Consider the following 22,680-nt stretch of genomic DNA (forward strand, 5'->3'; position numbering starts at 1 on the left):
TTGGATACAGTCAGTTTGTGCTTCACTCACACGGGTTGTTGTTTATCACACAATGAAAGTAGAATCAAATTCTTCATCTTGAAATCTTTATTATTCACACTTACAAACACAACTACACTGTTTGACATTTGAAAATCAACCAAAAACAAATCAAACAGAAAACTTGTGATAAAAATATACCTGATGATTTTTGTTACTACAATAAAAGTCACAATAAGTACAAAAAGAATTCTAACTCAGAGTAACAATACATGTAAAGATGTATTTATTTCAGATGATCTTCTAACTATTGAATAAAAAGCCAAAATAAGCACAACACATCATAACTAACATTTGTGATACTGATCAAAGTGATGAATGATGAGATGAATTGATGAGATTTGATGGTGAGAAAAGGCGAGCAGAAAACAGTCAGTCAGCATGTGTGCAGTTGGTGGACGCTCCCTTGTTTGTGAGGATCATCAGCAGAGAGAGTCCACAGCAGTACACCAGACTCTTCACTATCAGCACTGTGTACAGCAGGCAGAGCAGCTTCACCCTGCACTGAGACTGGAAGGACACTGAAGGACAGACAGACACAAAGAGACAGACAGACAGTCGGGTTATTCCTCTCACATCAAGGAGAAAAAGTCCAAATAGAAACAGTCACAGCTTCTTCTTCAAGTGGATGAATTGATGTAGTGTTTGTGTCCACTTGGGGCAGAAGAACTCCACAAGCAGCTAACAAACTGATCTCTGACATATTATGGTCTGTCTGCTGTTTGGTGCTGAGCAGCTAGTGTACAGTGGCTTTATCAGAGCTTGTTGGATGAAGATTTGATCAATTAATGACACTTTAAGTCCCTAAACTTGTTCCAGCTCCCTCACTGGACATTGGAGCTGTCCATGCAGAGAGGCAGCAGGTGATCTTACAGTCAGCTGGCTGCAGAGCTGGCAGGTCTGCTGGCTCTCTCTCTGGAGGACAGGAGGCTGCTGGAGCTGGAACCTCTGAAACAGAAAAGGAGTCAAATGTTTGGAGCTGCAGTGAGAAATGTCAGTCCTCTGCTCCTCTGCTCTCTTTGACAGCATCTCCACATGAAGCTGAATCACTGCTGAACACAGTCACCAAGCCTTCATTACCTTGTTGTGTTTGGGCCTCCACTGTGCCCCCCTCGTGCTTCACCCAGCAGCTGTATTTATATGTGTCAGAATCACTCCCATCAACCATCCTGATGGCAATGGTGCGTCCCGACTCTCTGAGCTCCAGCTGCTCTCCCTCAGCAGGGGGCAGCTCCTCCGCTTCTCCGCCGTTCTTCTTCTGTCTTTTCCAGGAGAACTGGACCAGAGGAGGAAACATGGCTGAGGCCACACACAGCAGGGAGCTGTTCCCCTCCAGGTGGGCTCTGGATGTTGCTGGGTACACGCTCACCACGGGCTTCACTACCTGCTCATCTGAAGTTTGACAGCAGCAACAAGCAGCACAGACACACATTCACACAGTCAGCAGCAGCTTCCAGCACTGCACTGCATTCAGTCTGATCCTGGAAACTACATGGACTCTGATCACCAGTGTTGGGACTAACGCGTTATTAAGTAACGCGTTACAGTAACTACGTTATTATTGTGGTAACGAGCACGGTAACTAGTTATTATGCCAAAACCAGGAACGCGTTACTCGTTACTGGGATTTACATACGCTCGTTACTCGTTACTTCGTGTGGTGGATATCGCGGAGCTTCCACAGATTCAATAACATTAGCAAGTGGCGGAAGCCAGCAGGTGGATGAAGGAAAAAGGAGGCAAGAGGAGAGACCCGAGGCGGTCGCCGGTCTGAGTGTCAGGTGAACTGGGTCAGATATAAACCAAGTTTAGGTGGAGTTTATTTTCGTTATGCTGACTTTTTCGTACTGCGTACTAGCTAGCATGACGGAGTTTCTATACAGCTGGGTGGGTGCTATGTTACTGATGTTGAACTTTATTTTGTTCATAAGGTTAGTTAGTAGAGTTTCCAACCGTCCCCTAAAAAACAGAATTGTCTGGTATTCAGAGAAAATATTACGCGTTTCGTACTGAGGCGAAAAGGAACACAGTTTGTCCCGGACTTCAGCTACAATGAAAAAGACACAAAGCTGAAGCTGCACAGCTGCCTCTTCTCTCATTCTCTCCTCTCCCGTTTCTACTTCAATCATGAAACTGATCAATGATCAGCTGATCGGCTTTTCTCTCTTGTTTATTTATCGCCCACTTTGCGCCAGAAAGAGGAAACCAGCGGATGTCGCGCTAAACAACAGCAGCATGTTTAAGCTTGATCAGCTGTTGTTAGAATTTATTTAATATTAATTTCTAGTATCAGCTGATGTTTGCTGGAGCCACAGCTGTAAAGCTGCTGGTCATGATATCGGTTTGGTTATCTGGTGAGAGGGAAACATGCAGATGAAACCAGGAGATGTCCTTACTGAATCATCAGAGCTGAACAGGTGATGGAGAAACAGGTTTACCTTTTAGGTGACATGAATGAGTTGAAGGGAAGTTATGAGCTGTTTCTGAGAGACAAATAACACCAGGATCCTTTTCTAAGTAGCTGACAGCTGGTAACTGTGCAGGGGCGGGTCTAGCAAAGTTTTGCCAGGGGGCCAGGTAGGGCATTAACAGGGAAAGGGGGGGACAAGGAAATACTTTTCTTTCTTATTCTCATTTAAAATGTCTCGCTTTTAAAAAAAACAATTATCTGAGTCTTACAACAAACTATTGATAGATTGATACATATATACCATCAGAACAGTGTACATCACTGTCACAACAGTGTTTATTTTCAATCAAAGGCTTTATGATTTTTCCTATAATAGTCAAAATGCCCGGGACGATTTTTTTGTCCCAGTCCAGCTCTGTATGCAGCTCATCTGCAGTCTGGAGTTACCTACATCTTCCTATTCAGAAGGCAGAATTTCCAAGTTCTGAGTACAATCAAAAGCACCACGACTGCAGTTTTTGTGTTGGATGTAAAAAGCAGGCTAGAATCATGGCGGTGGTCAACGACGGTCCAGGCGTGGGATTTCTCTCGTGGAAATGTGCACATTATTTTTTCCTTTCTATTGGTAGGTGGCACAATGCACTTGTGGCAAGTAAGCAAGCTAGAAGACTGGCAATCTTGCTGGGTATCCAGTTACGGAAGCAACACATTAACAAGAGAATTCTGAGTAAAACCAAAGTTACTTTCCCTAGTAACTAGTTACTTTGAAAGTAACGAGTAACTTGAAGTAACTGAGTTACTTTTTTTAGAGAAGTAACTGGTAATGTAACTAAGTTACTAATTTAAAGTAACTTACCCAACACTGCTGATCACTAAACTACTCATCAATACAGCACAAAGTTCACTACATACACTGGATTCAGCTTCATATCAAACACAGTCATCACCTCATGTCATCATGGCTCACATGTGGACAGTGGCGGTCCTAGCCTGTTTGGTGCTCTGGGCGAACACTCCCTCTGGCGCCCCCCCACCACCCACACACACACACACACGACATATTATGGATTGTACATTAACATAAAACTTGTTGGAACCATACTGAATTTCACCAGAGAAACACACACATACATGAAGAGAGAGAGAGTATGCATAGTATGCAAACGACTACCAAACAGCCATTATAATTCGTCATACAATGAGAACAGGACAAATCAAGAATTGACACTGACTAATTAATATTGTGCTGAACACACACTCTTTTCTACTCTGGAATATTCTCATCAATTTTCTTGATATTTATTTATAATCACCTCTGTTAATCATTGATATTTATAATTGAGTGATCTGTATATATTAGTGCTATTTCTTAAATGTGTAAAATCTGTAACATAATGTATTGTTTGGAGTTTAGTCTGTTACTGTTACTATTTTTACCATTTCTTTTTGGAGCAGTTGTAACCCACATAATTTCCTTAGGGATTAATAAAGTATTCTGATTCTGATTGGTTCAGGATGACCTGCCATTATCCAATAACACATCTGCTTACCTGTATCTTTTGCTCGTTTCTCCTCCTCTTCTTTTCTCTTTTTTTCTAAACTGAGCACCTGATGGCTTTGAACTTTTCTTGTCCATCTTCCATTGGTTTAATTTTGCACTCCATTATGAACACCCATCCCCCAACCCGAGGATCACCACAACATAACCTAACAGACCTACACCTTAGTTCAGAGATTCACTTTGTCTAAGGTTTATTTCTGGGATTTCGCACAACCCAGGATTCAAATCATGAATACATAATGGGCTTGGATTTACAACATTATGAATGAAATGTGCTCTATTTGGAAGCAGCAGGTCTCCCTCCCCTTTCGACGGGTTGTGTGTGAGACTTTAAATCTTAAAACTGTAAATTATACATTTTAAATTCTTATTGATCCCTTTACCCCTGGTCCTAAAGTGTATAATTATTTTCTTGCTCTTCTTATATTTATTGTTTGTTTCCTTGCACTGCTGTAACTGGAGCCTCGTCGTCTCGTCTCTCTATATACTGGACTGTATGTAGCGGAGATGACAATAAAGTTTACTTTGACTTCAGCAGCGAGCAGGCGCAACGAGGGCTCTCGCGCTCACTTTTCACATATAGAATTTCAAAAAAAAAAAACATCGGTGCAAATTATAAGTCTGTATCATAATGTCTGGTGTTTTCGTGTTTGTTGGTTTGTTTTTATTTTGTTTTATTTTGAGAGTTGGTTATTAGATGCTGCTCCAGCCAGCCAGAGAATCCCCCGCTGCCCCGCCCTCTCCTCCCTGTGCCGCAAGCAGCAGGCGCACCTCGCAAACGAGGGCGCCCTTACTCCCAGCAAATCGGTGCCTATGCCATTCCCAATATGCGCTGGCATGATGTCGGGGCAGCATGAGTACGAGCAATTTTTTTTTTTTTTTGCCGATGCCCGTGATGCCGCCCCCCACCACGATGCCGCCCCGGGCAACCGCCCGTGTTGCCCGTATCTAAAACCGCTACTGCATGTGGACCACTCAGCATGTCTTCCGGCGCCGTCTCGGATGGCAGCCTGTCTAGCATGCTCTCTACAGTCGAAAATTACTTTCCCCTTTCTTTCCTTTCCTCTTATTTATTTCTTTTTGTCTACTTAGTTAGTTTTTTGGTTTATACTTCTTCTTGTGTTGTCGAGAAATTTTTATCCGTGTTTGGACTAGAAACTCTTTGTAAAACTACTGAGATGACCGCGACGCCACGCTGCCCCTTTGTCTATAGCCGGGACCAGCTGCTGGGACTAAGACAGCATAGCCATGCTGGTGTTCAGCATGAGATCCCTGCGGCAATCAAGAGGATCTACCGCGGCTGCAGAGCCGGGAAAACACAAAGACTGAGGAGGAAAAGATTCCGTCCTGCTCTCCCGTCAGTAGTGACTGGCAATGTCAGATCGCTGGTTAATAAGATGGAGGAGATCGCGACGCTAACGAGGACAGAAAGTTTTCCGAGAATGCAGTGTTATGTGTTTCACGGAGACATGGCTGCACAAAAACATCCCGGACCAGGTGGTGGATATAAACGGATTTACGTGTGTGAGAGCGGACAGGAACCCAGGCAGCAGCGAGAAGAAGAGGGGAGGAGGACTCGCTCTTCATGTCAACAACCGCTGGTGTTCCCCCAGTCACGTTAAGGTGAGGATGGCTGTGTGTAACAAACACATCGAACTGTTAGTAGTCGGTCTTCGACCACATTATTGTTCATATTATTGTCCAGATCATTGATTGTCATAGTCAATGATCTGGCAGTGGTTTGGATTTCACTCGAGTTCACTGCAGCGAGCGTGGAAAGAACGTCGCACCTTATCACGTATAATTTGATTCACATATACGTTTTTGTGAACTCCATTGTACACGAAGCGATCTTCACGGGTGGGGGGGGCAAAACGATCTGGTCGATATGCCCCCGAAGGCCGTTAAGGCGCTACCGGCAGAGGAGGACAGCTATGTCAGTGTTAGCACGCTGAACGCTATGCTGGAACAGCAACGGGAGTTTTACAAAGATCTGATTCACCAACAGCAAGATAACTTCAAGACATTTGTCCAATTAATCATGGATGGAACTAACAAAAGGTTGGACAGCATTCTAAGGGATGTACAGGATGTTAAATCCAGCCTGCAATTCACGGATGGGGTTGTCACCGAGCTGCAAACTGAAGAGAGATGCATTAAAAGCAAACTAAAAGAGTTTGAATCGGCGGTCAGCAGCCTACGCGGGGAACACAGAGAATTAACAACCAAGATGGATTATTTAGAAAATCAATCGAGAAGGAACAACATTGTGGTGGATGGATTAATAGATGAAAAAGCAGAAACGTGGGAAGGATCAGAGGAGAAAGTCCGACGAATGCTGAAGAACAAGCTGGGCCTGGATAGTGACAGCATTCAAATTGAACGCGCTCACAGAGTCGGTCCATACAAGGAAAATGGACGAGCCAGGCAGATTGTGGTCAGACTACAAAGATTTAAAGATAAACAATTAATTTTCTCATCTGCCAAAAAACTGAAAGGTACTAATCTTTACATCAACGAGGACTTTTCAGAGTCCATCAGGAAGAAGAGGAAAGAACTGTTACCACAGATGAGAGTGGCCAGAGACAGAGGTGATATTGCCGTCCTGAAATATGACAAATTAATTGTTAAACCGAGGTCACAGAACGCCGGAATTAATATTTAGACTTCAGCTGTTGAGATCGATCGGTCTGCAAATGTCTGACCCTATACTTATTCCCGGATTCTCCGGTAAAGATTTTTCAGTAGCTCATGTTAATATTTGTAGCCTTAAATATAAGATTCAGGAAATTCAGTCACTGTTGTCAACAAATACGATAAGCGTGTTGGCTATTTCCGAGACTCATTTAGACGAGGCCTCTGAGAATAATGAATTTGAAATAAACGGTTATAAGTTGTATAGGAAAGACAGAAACAGATTTGGAGGGGGCGTAGCCCTATACATTAATGATAATATGGCAAGCAAACTACGAATGGACTTAATGTTTGACGATCTGGAAATTGTGTGGGTTCAGTTACACCCGCTCTATGGCAGGCCTGTATTAGTAGGTTGCTGCTATAGACCCCCAAGTAGTAATATGTTGTATGTAGAACGAATCTGTGAAATGCTGGAAAGAGTAACTGAGGAAAACAAAGACATGTTCTTATTAGGAGATTTTAATATCAAATGGTCAGCTCCTTCTTGTCCTTTAAGGAAAAAGATAAGTTCATCAGCGTCGTCTTGTTGCCTGTCTCAGATGATCACCATTCTCACCCGGGTCACGGTCAACGCAGGAGGTCATCATCATGTATTGATCACATATATACAAATGCCCCTGAGCATTGCTCTAATATTGTTTCTATTCCAGTCAGTTATAGTGACCATAACCATGTAGGTTTGACCAAGAAAATGAAACCACTGAAAACTGCACAAAAGATTATTTTTCATAGATCATACAAAAATTTCAATGCAGATAAGTATATTAATGACGTAAAAGAAATTCATTGGATTGACATCTGCCTCGAGCGTGACCCTGATATGGCATTATCTATGTTTATTGAAAACTTTTGCTACCTGGCTGACAAACATGCCCCCTTAAAAAGATTTATTGTTAAAAAGAACTACGCACCCTGGCTAGATAATGAACTTAAGGCTGCAATGTCAGAAAGGGATATAGCAAAAGCAAAAGCACATAAGTCTGTCAGTCCACAAGAGTGGGCAAGATATCGCGAGTTAAGAAATCAAGTAACTAAATTGAATAGGCGCAAGAAGAAAGAATATTATCAACTTAAGCTCAAGGAGGCCAATAAGGACAGCAAGAAGGTGTGGAAAGTTTTAAATAATATAATGGGCAGAGATCTTGCTCCGGTGGTGTCTCACATCTACACGGGTGGTACGTTTATAAGTAAACCTAAGGACATAGCCAATTATTTTGTGAATTACTACAGTAATAAAATAACAAATTTAAAATCTAATATGAGCAGAGGCGATCCCACCTTATCACGTCGTCTTATACAGGATGTTATCATGAATAATAAGCAATGCCAATTTAAGTTTGAGGCAGTGAATGTGGAGATGGTAGAGCGCTTATTGATATCACTTCCTGACAATACATCCTCCGGCTCTGATAACATAGACAGTAAACTGCTCAAAGTTGCAGCCAAGTTTGTGTCTCTTCCTATATGTCACATATTTAATAGATCTTTGGCATGCAGCTTATTTCCATTGCAGTGGAAAGAATCGAATATAATTCCCATTCCTAAAAACAAGAATGACGTTTTTAATGGTGTCAATAGCAGACCTATTAGTCTACTCCCCGTTCTAAGTAAAATTATGGAGAGGATTGTCTATGAACAAATTCAACATTACCTAACAGAAAATCAGTTACTCACTCAGTTTCAACATGCTTACAAACCTGGTTATTCCACCAGCTCAGCTCTCATTCACATGACAGATAACTGGTATAAATATCTAGATAATGGGAATTTGGCCGGGGTGGTATTTTTGGATTTTAGTGCTGCATTTGATTTGATAAATCATGATCTTCTGATAGATAAACTAAAATGTTATGGATTTTCACCAGCTGCTTTGTGCTGGATGGAAAGCTATTTGTCTGGAAGAAGGCAAAAGTTTTATTATAATGGTTATTTCTCGGAGGGCTGTGAAATGAACTGTGGTCTACCCCAAGGCAGCTGCCTCGGTCCACTTCTCTATTCAGTCTTCACGAATGATTTGCCGTACGTCCTGGATAAATCTCATCTTGTAATGCATGCTGATGATTCCACCATGTTTTATTCAGCCAGTAGCTACTCTGAATTGACAAGCGTATTACAACAAGATTTGCTGAACATGTTTGACTGTATAAGTAAAAACAACATGATTTTAAACGTGTCTAAATCCAAATCCATGTCAATAGGAAGTAGAGTACGCTTAGTCAACTGTCCACAACTAAATCTTTCCATAGCTGGATCGGTATTAGAACAGGTCACCCAGATTAAATTACTTTGTGTTACCATAAACCACCACCTTTCATGGTGTCAGCATATCAACTCTGTTATTAAGAAAATGGGACAGGGCATAGCTATAGCTAGGAAATGCTCCTTTTATATTACTTCTTCAATTATGAAAGATGTCATTAATGCACTAGTATTATCTCATCTAGAGTACTGCTCAATCATTTGGTCAGCAGTTAATAAGACAGATCTGAACAGTTAAAAGTAACTTTTTGAAAAACTGTTATATTTAGAGCATCTTTTCAGTGGAATAAGTTGCCTTATGCAATTAGAGAATTGGCTTCTATTCATAATTTTAAAAATCACCTAAAAGCCTATTTAGGCAGTTTTTAATTTATTTGTAAATATTGTAAGAGGGTAATGTCACTTCTAATAGAAATTCTGTATTTTGTTTGAGTGTTTTTTATATTCACATGCTTATATTTTCAGAATTGTAAAACCTTATTGTGGACGTAACAGCCAAATTATGTGGATATTTTGCATCCAATTCATTGTGTAACATTTTATTCGATGGTATTTGATGGTTTGGGCCCCAGGAAGACTAGCAACCACTGTTGTGGAAGCTAATGGGGTTCCTTATAAATAAACAAATAAATATTATTTACCGCGCAAGTTTTCTCTCGCCATTATCGTCATTGTTTACATCGCCCCTGACGCCAACGCGGCGCAGGCATATGACATCATCAGCTCTGTGACAGCGGACCTACTAAATCGTAGTCCCTCTGCGTTTGTGGCTATAATGGGCGATTTTAACTACACGAACCTCTCCAATGTTCTACCCACATTCAAGCAGTATGTGGACTGCAAAACAAGAGACAATAAAACACTGGACCTGTTTTATGCCAATGCTACTGAGGCATACACCTCCAGCCCTCTCCCTCCTCTGGGCAGGGCTGATCACAACCTGGTCTACCTCCAGCCCCTTTACAGACCTGCCGTCCAGAGACAACCTGCAGCTATAAAAACTGTTACAACATGGACAAGGGAGTCGGAAGAGACTCTGCAGGGATGCTTTGAGTCAACGGACTGGGATGTTCTTTGTGATTCTCATCAGGACAATATTGACAATCTGACAGGCTGTGTTACAGACTATATCAACTTCTGTGTTGACTAGGGATGGGTACCGGTGTCCGGTGCCATGATGGCACCGGTTCTGACATAAACGGTAGTAACCAGACCGAAAAGCAGCGCACATTTCGGTGCTTTATTTCGGTGCTTTTTTTTTCCCTGAGCCAATTCTAGCCAATCATTTTACGTTTCCGAGGATAGTAGGCGGGGCCAGGTACGTACGTTCTTTTAGAGCAGAGCTACAGATTAAAAATGCCGAAGGCAAAGCGATCAAAAGTCTGGCTGTACTTCACAGCAAAAGATGCAAACTCAGCAGCCTGCAACAAGTGCTTTAAGCTGATACTGTGATACTGTCAAAGGAGGTAACACCTCAAATCTGATGAAACACCTGGCGACGCATAGCGTTTTTTTTTTTTAAAGCTGAGAAATGCGCCGTGTTTGATAGCTTGCTGCGAGACCTCACACCATGCACATCTACTGCGGGTGTGGCGCCTGTTATCGGACCCGGAGTTAGCAACATCCCCCAAAAACCCGACGAGTAGAGTCCTGGCCCCTAGCCCTGCCAGTGTAGCAGAAATGATGACGGATGATGATGGCAGCAGCAGCCGTTCTTCTCTGCGTGAGTAGCTTAATGTTGTTCGTGTGTAATTAACGTTGAGTAGGCTAACCACGTTATTACATTAATGCATGTAAGGTGAACTAGAAAACGCCGTCGTAGTTACATGCGGCTGTCTTCTTGTTTGATGGCAGATACTCCCTTCACCCTGGCCAAAAAGGCTAAAATGACCAAAGAAAAAGTGGAAAACAGTTAAACATGAGAGGTTTTTGGACAAAGTTTGTGTTTTTTCCATTGTTTAAGCACTGCTTCCAGCCAGGAGTGATACCATATATGCCCTATAGCTGCAGAAAAGGCTAACATTGTTATCTTTTTACAAAAAAAAAAAAAACAGCTGAACATGAGAGGTTTTTGGACCAATTTTGTGTTCTCCATTCTTTAAGCACCGGTTTGAGCACCGTTTAAGCACCGGCACCGTTTCAAAAGTACCGGTTTGGCACCGGTATCGGATAAAACCTAAACGATACCCATCCCTAGTGTTGACACTGTGGTTCCCCCCAAAAACATTCTGTGCTTATCAACCTCGTATCGGCGTGGAGGATGCCATCATCTACCTGCTGGACCAGGCTTATTCTCAACACGGTCAGACCATCACTGCTGGGGAATAAGCTCACGGAAATGCAGGTGGACGCCCAACTGGTAGGTTGGATGAAGGACTATTTAACAAGTCGACCACAGCATGTCCGACTGAAGAGCTGCCGCTCAGATAACATCCTGAGCAGCACAGGGGCGCCGCAGGGGACGGTCCTATCACCCTTCCTCTTCACCCTCTACACATCTGACTTCAGGTACAAGTCTCAGTCATGTCATCTGCAGAAACTCTCTGATGACTCTGCCATTGTGGGCTGTATCAGGGATGGACAGGAGGAGGAGTACAGGAGTGTGGTTGGACAGCTTTGTTGAGTGGTGTGAGCTAAACGTCTTGATGCATTCTCAATCATCCAGGAAAGTAAATCTCCAAAAGTTGAATCTGTTCATCTGGACGTAGCGTTTTGTGGGAGAAACGTTTCGTCACTCATCCAAGTGACTTCTTCAGTCTCAGCTGACTGCAGTCTTCCCCAATCTTATAAACAGTACATTTGCATAACGACTGAAACCAGCCCACTGAAGGAACAATGGGCTGTGAGGTCAGTTCCTTAATCATAATTATGCAAATTCTCATGACCATTGATCAACAATCACTGACCAAAACCCACTGATCAAAGACCACTGATCAATGGCCATGAGTCCCATTCACAGAGAGTTGGGGAATGGCTGCAATCACAGCATTGTAAGATGGCGAAAGATGTACCCTTAGGCCCCCTCCTCGATTCAGAGATGGTCTTTCCCTCTTCACGTAAATGGCCTCCTTGACTCCGCGCTCAAACCAGCGTTCTTCCCTGTCCAGGATGTGTACATCCTCATCATTGAAAGAGTGTCCACTGGCCTGTAGGTGTAAATAGACTGCAGAGTCCTGGCCTGATGAGGTAGCTCTTCTGTGTTGTGCCATCCCCTTCGCCAGAGGTTGTTTGGTTTCCCCGATGTATAAATCCTGGCAATCCTCCTGCACTTAACAGCGTACACTATGTTACTCTGTTTGTGTCGGGGGACCCGATCCTTGGGGTGGACCAGTTTTTGGCGCAGCGTGTTTTTGGGGTTTAAAAGCCACAGAGACCCGGTGTTAAGAAAAAATGCGTCTCAACTGCTCCGATACTCCTGACACATATGGGATCACTACAGGTTTTCGCTTGGGCAGCGGTTGTCCTTCTCTCCTGGATCGGCTGGAGCTTTCTTTAGGTGCCTTTCCAGCTTTGACAAAAGTCCAGCTGGGATAACCACATTTACTCAGGGCCTTCTTGATGTGCTGTTCTTCTGCCTCCCTGGCCGCTGTGTCAGTAGAGATGGTGTTGGCTCTGTGTTGTAGCGTCCTGATGACACCCAGTTTGTGCTCCAGTGGATGATGAGAGTCAAACCTTAGATACTGATCCGTATGTGTAGGTTTACGGTACACGTCAGCTTTTAGATGTCCCCCATTACTGATGGAAATTTCACAGTCTAAGAAGGCTAACCTGCCACTTTTCATATCCTCCCTGGTGAATTTGACGTGTCGGTCCACCGAGTTAATGTGATCCGTGAAGTGTAGTACGTCCTGAGATTTGATTTTCACCCAGGTGTCATCCACATATCTGAACCAATGGCTTGGTGGTGTTCCAGGGTAGGACAGCAAAGCCCTCTTTTCCACTTCTTCCATGTACAAATTGGCCACGATGGGTGAAACTGGGGAGCCCATGGCACACTCATGTTTCTGCCTGTAGAACTGGGCCTTGTATGTGAAGTAGGTGGAATGAAGACACAGTTCCAAAAGCAAACACACTTGGTCGATGCTGAGAGTGGCCATCTTACAATGCTGTGATTGCAGGCATTCCCCAACTCTCTGTGAATGGTACTCATGGCCATTGATCAGTGGTCTTTGATCAGTGGGTTTTGGTCAGTGATTGTTGATCAATGGTCATGAGAATTTGCATAATTATGATTAAGGAACTGACCTCACAGCCCATTGTTCCTTCAGTGGGCTGGTTTCAGTCGTTATGCAAATGTACTGTTTATAAGATTGAAACCTGCAGTCAGCTGAGACTGAAGAAGTCACTTGGATGAGTGACGAAACGTTTCTCCCACAAAACGCTACGTCCAGATGAACAGAATCAACTTTTGGAGAGGTGTGAGCTAAACCACCTACAACTTAACATCACAAAGACAAAAGAACTGATTATGGACTTTAGGAAGCAGGCTCCTCCTCCTACCCCTGTCACCATCAGAGGGGCTGATGTGGAGATCGTTGAGGACTACCGGTACCTGGGGGTACACTTGGACTGTAAAATGGACTGGACCAAGAACACCAACGCTATCTTCAAGAAAGGGCAGAGTCGGCTTTTCCTACTGAGGCGACTCAGGTCCTTCAACGTTGGTAGGAAAATGCTGACCATGTTCTATCACTCGGTGTTGGAGAGCGTCGTGTTCTTTGCAGCTGTGTGCTGGGGAAGTGGGGTGAAGACAGCTGATGCCAACAGGCTGAACAAACTGATTAGAAAGGCTGGTTCTGTCCTGGGTGTCAGACTTGAGAACCTGGAGGAGGTGTCTGAGAGGAGAATGCTAAAAAAGCTTCTTTCTATCATGGACAACCCCTCCCACCCCATGCACGCCCCAATGATGGACCATGGGAGCAAACGCAGCAAAAGACTCATTGCCCTGAAATGCAGAACTGACCACCACAGTAAATTCTTTGTGCCAGTGGCAATAAGACTGTATAACTCTTCCTCACTCAGTAGGTGATTTTCCTGAGACTATTACCTTTGTTATTCTGTTCCTTTTCAGACCGTGCAATATTATCCAACAGTACCTTATTGAATATTATATATTTGTTTCATCCCCCTATCATATGCTGCTACTCTTTTATTCTATTGCACAATACTATGTCACTTTCTAGAATCGCCTGCACTGATAGTTAAGTTATTTATTCTCCAGGATACAGTCATTTATATTACTTCGTTAGAGTTATTTGATACCATGTCTTGCACTATCCTACTACTGTATACTACTATTCTTATTGTATATATTGTATATCTTATTTATCTGTTCTTCTGTCTCTCCTGCTGCTTTCAGCATGTACATGACAAAAGAATTTCCCTCGGGATAAATAAAGTTGTTCTTATTCTTATTCTTATGTTTTTAAAAGTTAAATTAAATTAATTTCAGTTTAATTCATCATGTGTTTGCTTTTTATTGTTTTATAGAAATTTAATTTGTTCCAATTTTAAAATATATACATTTGTCTTTATACAAGTGAAAATATATTTTCCATATTAGTCCTTAGACACGAGTTCTAACAGAGATCCTCTTCTGCCCAAAAATAAATTAATCTTTTTTCATATTGTTTTGTACTATTAATAAAATTACATATCATTTCACAAAATTCAGTTCAGCAGATAAAATTTCCATTCTTCTTGTCTTTGGTATATTTTACCATAAAGACCATATTTGTCTTTCAGAATTATTTATTCTTAAATATTTGTGTAAAAATTGGAAAAGTAATGCAGTGAATATTTTAAGTCATGTTTTTATTCATATAAAAACTGTAGCAACCATTTTAAAACACTAAAACTGAAATGGTGAATAAAACGTTGTCAATAATACAAGATATACTTCATGATATTTTTAGTCATAAAATACAAATTATTTGACAAAGTATATTTAACAAAAATTAGTATCGAAAAGTATTTTGGAAAATTATTAGTATTATTAACTTTTTATTGTGACGTACAAATCCACACACACACACACGACTTTATCTCAGAAATAAATATCGGAGCTTAACAATGTCATATTCATCCTAAATTTATATGTCATATCATTTCTGAGTTTTCTAACCAGTATCTGTTTTTATAATTTCTTTTACCAAAAAACACTTTTTGAAGTAGCTACATGAATGTTTGAATATTAAAAAATATTTGTTCCTCAACATAAAGCAAATATTTTCTGACACCATATTTGTTAATTTATATTAATTTAATTTTAACATTAAATATGATCTTGTGTTGAAAAACCAGCAGATGGTGCAGAATTACTGAGATGATCAAATCCTAAATATTTGTAACATCACTAATATTTGCAGAAATAAAGAATAACTTTAGTTGTTCAGTGAGATTTAAACATGTTTTCAGGGATTATTGAGCTTTTCTTATGTAACAATGGCTGCAGATGAATTCTCTACTAATGATGAAAAAACTAACATGTAAAGCCTGAAGCAGCAGAAACTGACTTTAAACACATTTTCAGCTTCTACAATAAAACAACTGAAGGAAAATAAATGTTTGTTCTTACCTGTTACAGACAGTTTAGTTCCAGAGCCAAAGATGAAGTAGTATCTTCCTCCCACAGTGAGACAGACTGCTACAAAAACCTGTCTGCTGTTGAATGTGTCAGCTGAGGTGAATGAGTCCAAATGAGGAAGCAGGATCATATTTCAGCTCCATGATGTGTTTCTCTAATGTTCATATCAACATGACTGTCTCTTCTTCTCTTTTCTTTTAGCCACACTAGCAGCACGGCTCTGATGTTAATGTCAGTCTGTTGGTCAGTCCACTACTTTAGTCCACATGAAAATAGAAAATCACTATATAAGCACCAGTCCATTTATCCCATCAATGATACCACCACTACAATGAAACATGCTGCTGATAGTATCATGGTTTGGCCCATCTGGCTCACCATCATTAATCACACAATCAATTTTGAATTATAGCAGCAAATTCTAAAGAAAACTATCAGAACATCTGTCTGTGAACTGAATCTCAGGAGAAAGTGGGCCATGCAGCACGACAATGACACAAACCAGTCACGTTTGTTTTCTTTGTTCCAAATAATGTTGAAAGAAAAATATTCCAGTGAATCCAGCGAGTGATGTGATGAGTCTCTGATGTCTTTCTGATGTGTTTCGTTTTTTTCCTGCACCTGGCCAACAACACTCACAAGTGATCCAACAAAAGCAGCCATATTCCCCACAACACTAAAGGTCACAGCACAAAACACTCACCACACAAGAATCTCATTAGCATCCATCAACACTGACATTATGCCAACTTAAAAACGACCTACCTGCCTCAGCTACAAGACCATGTCTTAACCCCCTGCCAAGTTTGGTGCCACTGATTCACTTTGAGCAACTCCCATCCTAAAACGCTAAAAACAAAAACTTGACCTGCCTAGTCTTTAGTGGTATACCGGGCTCGAGGCAACTTTAAACACAAACTCAAGGGTAGGCAGCAGACCAGGGGTACAGCCTCCCACCAAACCCTGAAGCGTACCCCCACCCAGGATAACCACCAAACACAATAAACTAAAACAACAAAGCAAAACAACAAACAAGTGCTTCGATGGAAGGGCAGCACAGCCACCCAGCTGAAACACACTTACTAAAGGGACGTTGCTCAATCACAGTGAACACCATCACTCACCCATTTAAAAGCAATACAAAAAACTGACATTCCGTCTCCACTAAAATGTCCAAACAACCCCGGACGAGCCCCCACTTATGTTACGACCCAGCTCAAAAGCCGCAACATTAAAAAAAAGAGACGAATACCAGAGTGTGGGTGAGAAGAGGTTTTATCTTAAAATGGAATACCAGGTTGGCTAAAATGGCTGGTGCCACCAAGGCAAAAACAAGTGAGCTCCTTGGACACTTGCGTCAGGTATGCTTTTATCCACACCTGACTAGGTGTGGCCAATTAGCACCAGCTAAACACATTGAGATGATTAGGGGCTGCAGAGGGTCGTAACAGTCCTTCAAACCACACCTGCTGCATTTTAGAAGTGAAACATGTTGGTCTGCACAGGCTCTTCTATTTTCAACACTTACAGGATTTCCTTTGCTGTTTCTTCTGTCCTGCACATTTTCCTCTGCTTTGTGCAGCTTGATGGAGCTTCTGTAAAAAATAGAGCCAGAGTTATTTTTAGTGGTGCAGAGCAAAGAGATGCTTCAGGGATGCTTCTGAAATGTGCTGTGGCATGTCTGCTGGAATCATCAGTGTTGTATTGAGTGGCCTCAATCAGCTCCAGCAGCCTAGTAGGAACACAAAGTGTCCATGCCTGCTGTTAAAAATAGTGCTTTGGAACAACCAAGTCCAACAGAGTCCAACAAAAATGGTGTGAAAGAGCTGGAAGCGAGCAGTTCATGTGAGAAAATCCAACATGTCAGAATTAAAGCTGCTTTGTGTCAAAAATGGAGTCAAATTCTTCCAAACTGATGTGCTGGACTGATTATCAGTTACTGCAGGTGCTCCAGCTGAGGAGGAGCAGGAACCACCAGAACTGCCAAACCCCACTGACACACATCACACACACCACAAATGTCACACTCACAGAGAGACAAAGATAGAAAACAGAGGGAGGAAAGATCGATGGTGGGGAGGCAGCAGAGGATCAGGGGACCATAACACCATCTTACACAGTTATTAACTAATGAGCTCATTGACTAATCTGAAACAACACTTTGATTTTTTCTAACAGCTTCATTGGAATTTCAGCTCACAGTGGATCTGCAACATGAGCAGCTGAAGACCTTCAAAAGCTGAACTTGAAGTTTAAACACACTTGGGTTAAACACACAGTTGTACTTCAGAAACTGTGGCAAAATCGTTTAAGGGCAACAACATCAAGTTATCAGAGTGGCCATCACAAATCTGATCTCAGCTCAATAAAAAAACAAAAAGTTTCTGATGGAAGAAATGTGACAGAGAGAGGCTGAAGTCCCCGTTGCTTTCCCCTGCCATCACATCTTTGAGGGGGTAAAAGGATTTAACATCCAGCCTCATGTGTTCGACCCAGATTTGTGGCATCACTGTAAAAAAAAGTTATCTTCCCTATGTGCTCGTAGTAAATCATATTTATTTCTATTCAAAGTTATAATCAAAGTATAATCCTGATCAATACGTTAAATAAAAAATGTAGTTTCAGAAATGAAAATAACTGCTGATCTTATGTAAACAGTGATTGGTGACGACCTACCAGAGGGAGGAGAGGTGGGGTGAGTGAGCACTTGTCAGAGCATAAATTGGAGCCTCAGAGATGTTCAGGGTTTGTTTCCAGCAGTCCTGTGAGATGAGCAGTTCAGATGATCGGATACCAGAAATTCATCATTGGAAATTCTAGCAGAGACACCAGAGACATGAAGAAGCTGCCCAAACAAAGGACTTAGAAATTCGACATGGATTTGGCTCCATCTCTTCTCATCACCATCATCATCATCTTTGCTGTGTTGGATTATAATTCTAAAGGTTTGGACTCCCATCATTTTCCTGGTGCACTGCAGCTTCTCCCAACACTGAGAAGATCTGGGGTCTCACTGTTTTCCTGAAGTATTGAATATTCAAGGATTCCTGCTTTCCTGTTGGATTGTTTCCATTAGCACAAAACACTGAGATGAAACAAAATTCAGCACTAGATCTGCTCATTCTCTCCTCCAACCTCTCTCATCCCAAAGATAAGGACAAAATCAGCATTAGCTCAGAGTAGGTTAATGAGATAATTATCATTGATGTGATTTGCTTATTATTTTGTGACTGTTATTATCATTTAATTCTGCCTCTGCTTCATTCCTGCCAAATAAAGTAAAATATCCTGTAATTACAGTTTAAATTGTAGACATACCCTTTTTAAACCTTTGTGTAATAGTAAAGGTAAATATAAGAATATTAATCATTTTATTGTAAACAGCTCTTAGAGGTTACTCCGGGCCTTTAAATATAACATTCCCTTGGGCCTGACTGTCCAGGCCTCTAACATCAACCCTGTTACTAACAAGTTCCACGATCTAGGGGGGGAGCTGTCATACTGAGGTGACTGGTAGGATTTGACCTGCAAGGCTACTCAGCTCTTTGTTTCTTGTCAGTGGACAGAGGGACAACACCTGGACTTTGGTCATTAGAGCTGGGCGAGTCCCCTCACCCACACCGGCTCCATGTGAACTCTACATTGCCTGCTGGGTAAGACCAGCTTAACTATAAATCAGCTGTGCAGATGTGAAACTGGTGATCGTTGGATCTCCACTTTTTACTGTGTGTATGCTTGTGTGTGGTACCTACCTTTTTTTACTCTAAGCGTACCAGCCAACCACTTCCCGACATGCCTAAGGCTAATGTAGGGAAGGTGGATGCCTCACAGGCAATGGCAGTGTCCTCAATTTGCTGTGTAGCCAGCTTCATCTCTCACCAGCCAGGGGCTACTGGAGGACAGCTATCAGGAGGACTTTGAGGCTGAGTCCATCCTCTACTCGGCAGGCTGCTACCTTTTCTGTGGGCAGCCCCCAGCCAGCTGATGTTGTTTGAGGTGATGGACAGGGCATTCACAGCTCTGGATATTGGGCCACGTTGGCCCCCACCTCCCAGCTGGCTATGTGCCAGCCCCCCTCCCCTGTCTATGGAAAGTGCGAGGCTGCCGACCAGCTCTGGGGATGGACCGTTGGTCACGTCACGACAGCCTTCGTCTCCACGGTCGGCTTAGCGTCTTGCTGGCCGATCATAGCGACCTGCTCCTTAAAAATGTTTTGTAAGTAAAAGATTTTAAGGAATGGTTCAGTATTAGTGCAAATGTTCTCAGTGTAAATGAAACTTTACAATATTTTAATGATCACAAAAATCAGATGTTGGTGGTGGTATGATAATAAAGAGACACATAACACACACCTTTTTCTGTGGATGTCCAACCAGGGTAACACACGGCAATCCCAACATGTAGGAACATAACCTTTGGGTCATCTGTGGGATGTTCTCCTTAAAAATCTCTTTGTTGATGAGCTGAATAATGTTTACACTTGATTTGAGAGAGAAGCTCAACACAACAGTCAGTCGTCATTGTCAAGTGTGGAGGAAGGAAGGCAGCACAAGTCTTGGCAGAAGAGAATATCCATGCTAATGGACACCATCCAAGTGGCCCCTGGTGTTGTTAACAGAAAATACAAAGTTACTGTCACATAAAATATAAGTTTAGAGAAAGCTCAGAGAATAAGATCCACACCTCTTGTAGTGTCACAGTTACACATCCTCATCTTTCAGAACAAGAAATCAGCCTTCAATAGTAATAGTAGCCTGTAATGAGTCTGTGTCCTTTATGAACTATTAGTTTATTAGATTTATATTTCCTGGGGTGTTATTCCCAGGAAATATTAGGATGTCAGCCTCTCTGATTTTATCTCTCGTGAACTCATTTCTAATCCTGTCCAGTGAAAGTCTGAACATCTTCAGCTCGGCCTCCTCTCTTTTTGTCAGAGCCACAGGATCCAAACCGGACATCACAGCAGCTCTCACTAACATCCTGTAAACCTTCCTTTCACTCTGGCTGTTATCCTTCTGTCACAAATCACCTGACAGTCATTTAAAGTTAGTAGCACAGTGTGGCTGTGACAATGCTGCTCAAACTTTCCTAAATTACATTCCAAGTTATATACTGCTCAAAAAGAGAAAGGGAACACTTGGAGTTACATTGTGTTGTTTAAGTGTTCCCTTTATTTTTTGAGCAGCATATATTAAGATCATTTAAACACAGCAGATTATTGTGAAGGACTTTAATGGTTTGCTGATGGATTCGCCTCCATCTCCTGTGTTCTTGCTGTCAGTGGATCCTTGTGACCCTGTAAACAGTGATGCACCTGAAAGTCACAGACAGATATGTGGGACACAGACAGACCTCTTCCACAGCAGATGTCTTTAGTTCACAGTAGGAAAAATACAGGTGTGATAATGATGACTGCATTCCACTTAGCAGAGGTCCTGCTTTTGTGGATCAGAGTCAGTTTCAGCCTGCTGTGTTACAGTGGACAGCTACAAATAACAGGTGTAGCCTGAAAGGTAGATCAGATGAAGGTTATGAGTTTTAATCCATGTTCAGATTATCCCCCCCGGCAGCCAGCTGTGCCAGAGTGAACCGAGCCGCAGGCCCAGAGGCCGGAGGCCCGAGGGCCCCCTTTGCCCCGGAAGAGGCCTGACCGAGCAACAGGCACCAGGCCCCGCCAAGTAGTCACCGGGAGTGAGCTGGTACATACCTGAGCGCCCAGACCCGGACACCAAGAACCACCAACGCACCGACCCCTGAGGGCATCAGTTACCGGCAGGGAGTGTGGTGGTGGTGGTATCTATCACTCTGAGATTACTTTTTTTATTCATAAAGTTGTTCTGAGACAAACTGCTGCTGCCTCCAGCTGACTGGTTCCAGGTGTTGCAGGTATGAATCCTCCTGATGGTTCAGCCTGAGAAGAACTGAAGTTAGAACAGTTTTAAAATGTTTGCTGGCACAAAAACACAACCTGACATCCAAGGTAAAATACTGTGATTTAAAAGTGGAACTACAGAGAGGAGTGGCGATATCACGGCCACTGAACTGTGATTTTTAAATAAATGTTTTAAAGAACAAACAGTGTGCTCTGTAGAGCTGCTTGATAGCCAGAATACACAGAAGTCCTGCTCTCACACCGACAGCAGTGACGGACAGGTACAGCTTCATGATGGCTGCCAAACACACAAAGAACATGACAGGATCAACAACCTGTTAAACAGTTTTGGCAGTTTTTATACAAAATGTCATCTCTGTCATTCTAACTGTAAGCGATCATTAGCTAGATTAGCCACACTGTATTAGTGGTTGTTGCTAGCTAGTTAGCGATGCTGCACACCTGTTACTCCCGTAGTCTTTATGCTTCAATGATTCCACAGGTCTCATTTTTTCTTATCTCTTTTAGACAGAGATGACATCAGCAGCAGACTCCACAGAGACCCAGAGTTACTGTTAGTATCAGAATTATATGGATTTTAAACAGTTTTAGATCCAGTTCACACAGAGCGCTCTACAGCCTGGTAACATGGAAAGTTTAAATGAAATAAAGCTCACTGACAAAAGGTTTCATAGAAGTGTAATTTGTTCTTTTCATTTAATAACAGGGTCCAAAGTCCACATTATTATCAACAGCTACATTCACCCTGGGGAAAAACAAGTGAACGTGACCATGAGGACCAAGCTGGGTTTCCTGGGTCCAGAGGTTTGAGAAATGTCCTCCCTTTCATTTATCACAGCTTCTGTTGACCCACGGAGGAAGACTCCTGATGTGTCATTTCAGAAACATCAGGAACTGAAGGTCACCGCAGGGATCAAGCAGAACTCGCAATCTTCACCAGCAGCTTCCTCAGAGGGAAACCTTCAGACCTCCACTATACGCCCAAAATAGAAGATGGACATATCTGGCATTTCATGAGCAGTGTGATAGAGACCTTTACTTTGTGTGATGTTAGAAGTATTCACATCATCCTCAGATGAAGCACAGAGACTCTGGACTTTTACATAATGATGTTATATTCAGTCCTGTAGAAAGTTATATATTTAAAATATATATTATCCTTTCTGGTTAATCTGGTATGAAGGACTCTGAATGACTTCATGGTAAAGAACACAATATTGGCAAAACACAGTGTG

General features: G+C 42.2%; 1 protein-coding gene across 3 annotated transcripts; it reads right to left on the reverse strand.

Moving 5' to 3' along the window:
* Positions 1–366: 366 nt before the first annotated feature.
* On the reverse strand, positions 367–15,852 carry LOC120434133 (immunoglobulin lambda-1 light chain-like). Of its 3 annotated transcripts, none has more exons than XM_039601682.1 (4): positions 15,544–15,844; positions 1,120–1,431; positions 913–987; positions 367–560 (listed from the first exon to the last, which is right to left on the reverse strand). In XM_039601682.1, exons 1-4 carry the CDS (start codon positions 15,680–15,682, stop codon positions 412–414), a joined length of 675 nt encoding a protein of 224 aa, XP_039457616.1. In that variant the 5' UTR covers positions 15,683–15,844; the 3' UTR covers positions 367–411. The 3 variants fall into 3 exon arrangements, with proteins under 3 accessions (XP_039457616.1, XP_039457619.1, XP_039457617.1); XM_039601685.1 differs by lacking the exon at positions 15,544–15,844 and adding an exon at positions 3,323–3,417 and having other exon boundaries at positions 1,120–1,546; XM_039601683.1 differs by lacking the exon at positions 913–987 and having other exon boundaries at positions 15,544–15,852.
* Positions 15,853–22,680: the final 6,828 nt, after the last annotated feature.

Source organism: Oreochromis aureus, linkage group 18 (assembly GCF_013358895.1).
Source record: "Oreochromis aureus strain Israel breed Guangdong linkage group 18, ZZ_aureus, whole genome shotgun sequence".
Classification (NCBI taxonomy): domain Eukaryota; kingdom Metazoa; phylum Chordata; class Actinopteri; order Cichliformes; family Cichlidae; genus Oreochromis; species Oreochromis aureus.

Excerpts from the sequence above, each read along its gene's own strand:
- LOC120434133 (XM_039601682.1), bottom strand. The coding sequence starts at position 15,682 with ATGATCCTGCTTCCTCATTTGGACTCATTCACCTCAGCTGACACATTC. Across the intron at positions 1,432-15,543 it reads AACTAAACTGTCTGTAACAG|ATGAGCAGGTAGTGAAGCCC; the intron begins GTAAGAACAAAC and ends GTCAAACTTCAG. Across the intron at positions 561-912 it reads AGCTCTGCAGCCAGCTGACT|TGTCCTTCCAGTCTCAGTGC; the intron begins GTAAGATCACCT and ends TCTGTCCTTCAG.